The sequence below is a fragment of the Selaginella moellendorffii genome, unplaced genomic scaffold (genome assembly GCF_000143415.4).
Source record: "Selaginella moellendorffii unplaced genomic scaffold, v1.0 SELMOscaffold_123, whole genome shotgun sequence".
Classification (NCBI taxonomy): domain Eukaryota; kingdom Viridiplantae; phylum Streptophyta; class Lycopodiopsida; order Selaginellales; family Selaginellaceae; genus Selaginella; species Selaginella moellendorffii.
Window position 1 is genome coordinate 198,456 of NW_003314384.1, and position 6,000 is coordinate 204,455.

Here is a 6,000-nt window from a genome sequence, read left to right on the forward strand (position 1 = left end):
GCAATACAGCCCCAAAAGCACTATCACTCACATCATTGCCTATAATTTCCACCACAGTCACCTTATCATTCATTGACCCCTTCAGAACAACCCTTGCTCTGATGTCCAACTTTGTGGCAACGAAAACAATTGCCCTCCACCTTGTCCTTCTCTGGCTGGTCTAAACGAAATTTTTTAGCCTCACTGCCATCTTCATTCTTTGAGCCATAACGGAACAACGATTGTTTCTTCCCTGAATATGAAGCATTGGCAAGCTGGTCATCACGTTGACTACTCCGTAGACCATCTCATTGACCAGAGTTCACCAAGTTGACTGACGGTTCGGGCGAAAAGATCTGAGCCTTAGTGATAGCATCAGTCAATATTGCTGGAAAATCCTTCTTGACCTTCTGCTGCACATCCACCGAGCTCAATCCTTTGATGAAACATTGCACCTTTAGCAGCTCATTATAGGTGCCTATGAGATTAAGGCAAAGATCATGGAACTTGCGGGCATACGCATCCAAAGACAAAGTCCCCTGTCGAATCTCTAACAACTGATTCATGAGATCAACCTCTTCAAACTTCTTGACAAACGAAGCACGGAAAACCTTTGTTAAATCAATCTAAGAAGTCAGCTTTGGATTAGCTTTAATGTAGTTCTTCCATCACAAAGAAGCATGGCCCGTAAGCTTCGTCACAAAAAAATTTATCTTCACCTTATCCTTACAAGGATTGTGAGACCAACAACTTTCCCACAATTCCAACCAAGAATTAACCTCTTGACTATCACAAACATCCGGTGATGATTTCCATTCCACGATACTATAATCCTTGGCATGCTTAACGTACCAATGGTAATCATGGACATGAGATTGATTCAACCCTTGAGGGTTCATGCGAAGCAAGAAATCCTTAATGAGATTGACAGAATCCTTAACCTCCTTTATGTCACTCTGAACCTCAGAAATTTGGCATCTCTGCCGCACAACAACATCATCAAGAGTCTCTTCCACATCGTCATGGCTATCATCACTAACGATACTCCTCATCAGGATCAATGTCTTGCTCACCCGCCATCCCCAAAAGAACGTGCTACTCCGATACCAATGAAACAAACAAGAGAGCGAACCCTAAGCCAACCTCCCAACCCTTAAGGTGTTACATCCTTAAATCCCACAGGCCATGGAATATTCTCAGAATATTCCTGTGGTTCGTGTTATAGAATGTAGAGTCCTTGGAGATATATCTCATGTTTTGATCTGAGATAGATATCTCACACTTCATCTTGCATGCTAGATAGATTTCTCACTCAATATCTCGTTCTTCTTCCATGCTAGGGGCATGCTAGATAGATATCTCACTCAATATCTCGTTCTTCCGCGCTAGATAGATATCTCACTCACTATCTATCAATATGCATCAAGATCTTACGTGAGTGTCTGTTTGTGCAGGCCCAGTGTGATTTCTCCCGATCCTGCAGTGGCATAACTTATGGCGGCAGCACCCTCTGATTGCAAACTGCGTGAACCAAGCCGGTGGCACGGTGCACTCGCAGATTGATCTAAACACCTGCGTGGGCAACAACAACGGTCAGCTCGACTGCTCGAGCGGTTACTTCCAGTTGTGCACCAGTATCCAGTACTCGGGCACCACCATCAGTGCAACGTGCACCAGTGTCTCCGGCCAGGGCATCTTCTCCACTCGTGATCTCAACAGTTGCGTCCGAAACAGCAATGGCAACCTCCAGTGTTGCCGAGAAATTCTTAAATCTCATCAAATAAATGTGATGTAGGTTTAATCTAAGTTTTGGGTCGGTGGCAATGAGCTTAGAATGATTTTTGCCAAAGAGCTTACTCCCATATTTCACATGGCATGTGTCAGGTTCGGAAACACTTTTCCACCTTCGTTGTTATTCAGCTAACAAAGTAAGGTTTTGAAAGTTTAAAAACAAAATAAAATCTTATAATTTATATATATATTCTGATAAAAATTACAAGAAGTTCTGTTGTGGAAGAAAATCAAAACCATTGCTTTTGATTTATTTTCTTAGCTTTAAAATATTATCTAGTGTGTTATTAGCAATTCATGTAAACTTTTCCACAATCTCTATCTTGTTTATTAGGTAGAACCTCAAATAAATACTTATTTAAAAATTTATAGACCAATTTACAGCATTTTTTATTTAAAACTAATCACATTAATGTTGAGGTGTTAGTGATAAAGTTTCACAAAAGCATGTATAATTACTATAACTCAAACTTTTATATGGAAAATCAGCCAACAAGCCATCCTTATGTATAGCACCTTCAGCAATTGCAATAATGTGTAAGTCACCTACTAAGCAAGAAAGTGTGTGGTTCATATCACGACTTTTGCTGCTATGGAGAGTTTGGATTTTTAATGTTTTTTTTTTACAATGTATTAAGCATAGAATAAATATTAAATATAGGATTAAAAATATAAATATTAAATCTACTTAAACATGATTTTAAAATCAAAACCTCAAATTTGCATTTAATATAAAGCTCAAAACTATTGAGGTTATCTAGTGATATTGTCTCATATTAAGCTAATCAGAAAGAATGATAGAAAGATATTATGAACCTATACATATATAATAGTAATAATGAAACATAATTAATATTTAAATTTTTTGGAGCATACTTTTGAAAAGCATTTTCAAAAAGCATAATATTATTTATTAATGATGGTATATATTATAATTGTTATAGTAGACCGTGAGATTGGATTCAATCTGGACTAGTCACTCATATATAAGGTTTTGGGCTAATGGTGGGAATGAGGGGCAATAATCTCCTTCATGGGTTTGTTTTCAGAACTACTAGAAGAAATATATGCATAGCTGTTCTTGGGTTCAAATCAGGTTTAGTGTTTGAATCTCACAACAAGCATAGATGGTAAAAAGTACCTCCAATAAATACAGAGAGATGATAAATATATAAAATCAATATTTGATAATTATTATTCTGTTGGTTCAAATTGAGTCTATAAGTGGATGAATATATACCATTTTTTTTTATAGTAATAGTGGAGATGAGATCCCCTTCATAGGTCTATCTTCACAAAGAGGGAGATAAAAATAATAGAAGTAGAGGTAGAAGTAAAATGATACAATCGTCATGAAGGGTGGCCTTGTGTTCTTTTGCTTCTCTTGACAAGAAGTTGCTAATGTCAAGTTTTGGAATTAATATTTAACAAGTGTTTTTCTATGTGGTTTAATAGAGTCTACAAAGTAGATAATTTGGTATTAGTTATTTCCTAAGCTTACAATATGTAATTTGCCCAAGAATACTTACTCAATACAAAATACCGTATTGCAAGTAAAAGTGTTTTAACAACTTTAACACATTTTTAATTATGAGTTGTCTTCTTTTTAATTTTTAATAATAGATCAATAAAAAACATAGGCTATATATGTTTTTATAAAAAAAACTGGTATTATTATATTTTGTATTTAATATATATTAAATATTTATATTTTTTATTGACTATATATATATACCTTTGACTTAATTTTTAAAGAAACTATATACTATATGTGCGATACTATATATAAACTTCTGAAATAAATTAAATATGTCCATACTATATACAGTATTAAGTTTTTAAAAAACTAATGTTAAATTTTAATAATACATGATTCAAGATATCTCAAAAATAATAAAAATTATAGATTACAATTATGATTATAAAAAATCGAAAAAATTAAAAGTACCATATATTAATATATTGAACAGATAAAACATATTTATTTGTATATAAAAATATAAAAAAGTAAGCAAAAAATTACAAAATTTTATAAATGTGAATTCTAGAAATATATAATTAATTTAAATGTGTTTGATGTGAGTGACAATGGCCATTATAGCAAGAACATAACAAGAGCAGACCAAGAAGCATTTAAAAAGATATTATTACTTATGCTGGTGATGGATGAAAGCCATCAGTTCCCAAGTTATAGTCAAAGGGTAATGCAATATTAGAAATATTAGTTATAATCGACGACAGGCTTCGGTTGCTAGGTTCTTGATGGAGATGTCACTCAACCTTCTTTCTAAGGAATCATAATGCTGGTATAAGGTCACAAGAGCTTAAGGAACAGGGCCATATAAGTGGATGCTCCAATTGCTGGTGAGGTATGTATTACTGCTTGTAGACAAGATCAACTGACCATGCAAAGACCATTCTTTCTGGGAAAGATTCTTTTATATAAGTTTAATGACAATGAGCAATAGATTTTTGTTATTTTCATTCATTTCTACACTTTCATTCTATAGCTCATTGCTGTAAACTTATATAATTTATTTCATTCGGGATGATCTACTGATTTCATACATCTATAGCTCATTGCCATGACGAACTGTACACTCATACAAATAAAACAACTACTTCTCATTACTCTTGACAAAAATCATAGAACAGTTAAAGCTTAGCCAAGGACTCGGGAGATCATCACTGCATTTTATTTCATGAGGCCTAAATTGTTACTACACAACCAGCCTCTAATCACCGCATACATGAGATATGCGATTCTCAGCAGCACTCGAGGTTGCCATTGCTGTTTCGGACGCAACTGTTGAGGTCGCGCGAAGAGAAGATGGGCTGGTTGGAGACGCTGGGGCACGTCGCACTGACGGTGGTGCCCGAGTACTGGACACCGGCGCACGACTGGAAGTAGCCGCTCGAGCAGTCGAGCTGGCCATTGTTGTTGCCCACGCAGGTGTTTAGATCAATCTGCGAGCGCACCGTGGCACCGGCTTGGTTCACGCAGTTTGCAATCAGGGTGCTGCCGCCATAAGTTATGCCGCTGCAGGATCGGGAGAAATCGCACTGGGCCTGCACAACAAACAGACACTCACGTAAGAAAACATTGGATCAAACTTGAAACATCTGGATCAAGATTGAGATAACCACGTGATCGAGATATCTTTCTATCAATCCAAACGTGAGATATTGCGAAATTGAGATCTAAACGTGAGATATCTATCTCGCATGGAAAGTGAGAAGGAATATATCTAGCATGGAATAAACATTGAGATGTCTATCTAAAATGGAAGATTGTAGATCAAAACGTGAGATATCTATCTATCAGAGGTAGTTATGGCGAACAAGGATCGAGAGCACTCACTTCGATCACTCCCAGAGTCACCACCACCAAGATCAAAAGTGTGAGGAGACGAGGAGCCATTTGCGGAGAGCGTAGAGAATATGTGTAATGTGAAGAAGCGAGAGCTTCTACTTTATACCCGGGACCTTCCAACTCGGCCACGGCTCTCGTGGGCCCAAATTGCATTGACGTAGCGATCATCCGCTACACAAAATTCGTAGTCAAGAAGGGTGGTTCCTCGACTTGAGTTCGTGTTGTAGTGTTCCTCGACTCAGAGCTCACGGACTTCCCATGGATTGATCCTTCATTTCGCTCTAATCCCAGCTTCTGGAATGTGACACGAAAGCTCTCCGTCAATCCAGCGAAGAAATGCAGCTCACCACGCACTGCTCCAGCTCCGCGTCCGAGATGACCAGCGGCGGCGCTAGCCTCATTGCGTCGAAGGTCCTTCCTCACGTGAGTGAGTGGCTTTTCGCACTGGCACCATGTTCGATCCGCAAACAAGAAAAGGAGGCGGCGAGCCAGCCCTCCTTGGCCTCCAGCTAGTATTGTGTCTTGCCTTGTGGAAGAAGCACTTGAAGGTGGCGGCGCTCTAGCAGCTCCATGGCAACGAGGAGAGCTTGTTGGTGCTGCTTTGTGGGCTTCGTGGTACCGTCGAATCAGAAGGGCGGAGCTTGAGATAGTGTTACCAGCTCATCGGCATCGACGTCCAGCGACACGAAGCGCTCGCTTTGGTGGACGGCGGCGGCGCTGGGGGCCAAACTTACCTCTCCCTCTCCTCGGAATTGGGACCCCCCCCTCCGCGCTTCCTTGGGCCCCCGCTCAATGCCCCCTTTGACTCAAGGGGGGATCCCCTGGCTGGCCTGGTTCTGGCCCCTCCGGGTTTCTTG

The 6,000-nt window shown here is 39.0% G+C and overlaps 1 protein-coding gene across 1 annotated transcript; it reads right to left on the minus strand.

The window, feature by feature from the left end:
- Positions 1-4,442: 4,442 nt before the first annotated feature.
- On the minus strand, positions 4,443-5,193 carry LOC9633414 (cyanovirin-N homolog). The gene is made up of 2 exons (XM_024665505.1): positions 5,132-5,193; positions 4,443-4,839 (listed from the first exon to the last, which is right to left on the minus strand). Exons 1-2 carry the CDS (start codon positions 5,189-5,191, stop codon positions 4,537-4,539), a joined length of 363 nt encoding a protein of 120 aa, XP_024521273.1. The 5' UTR covers positions 5,192-5,193; the 3' UTR covers positions 4,443-4,536.
- Positions 5,194-6,000: the final 807 nt, after the last annotated feature.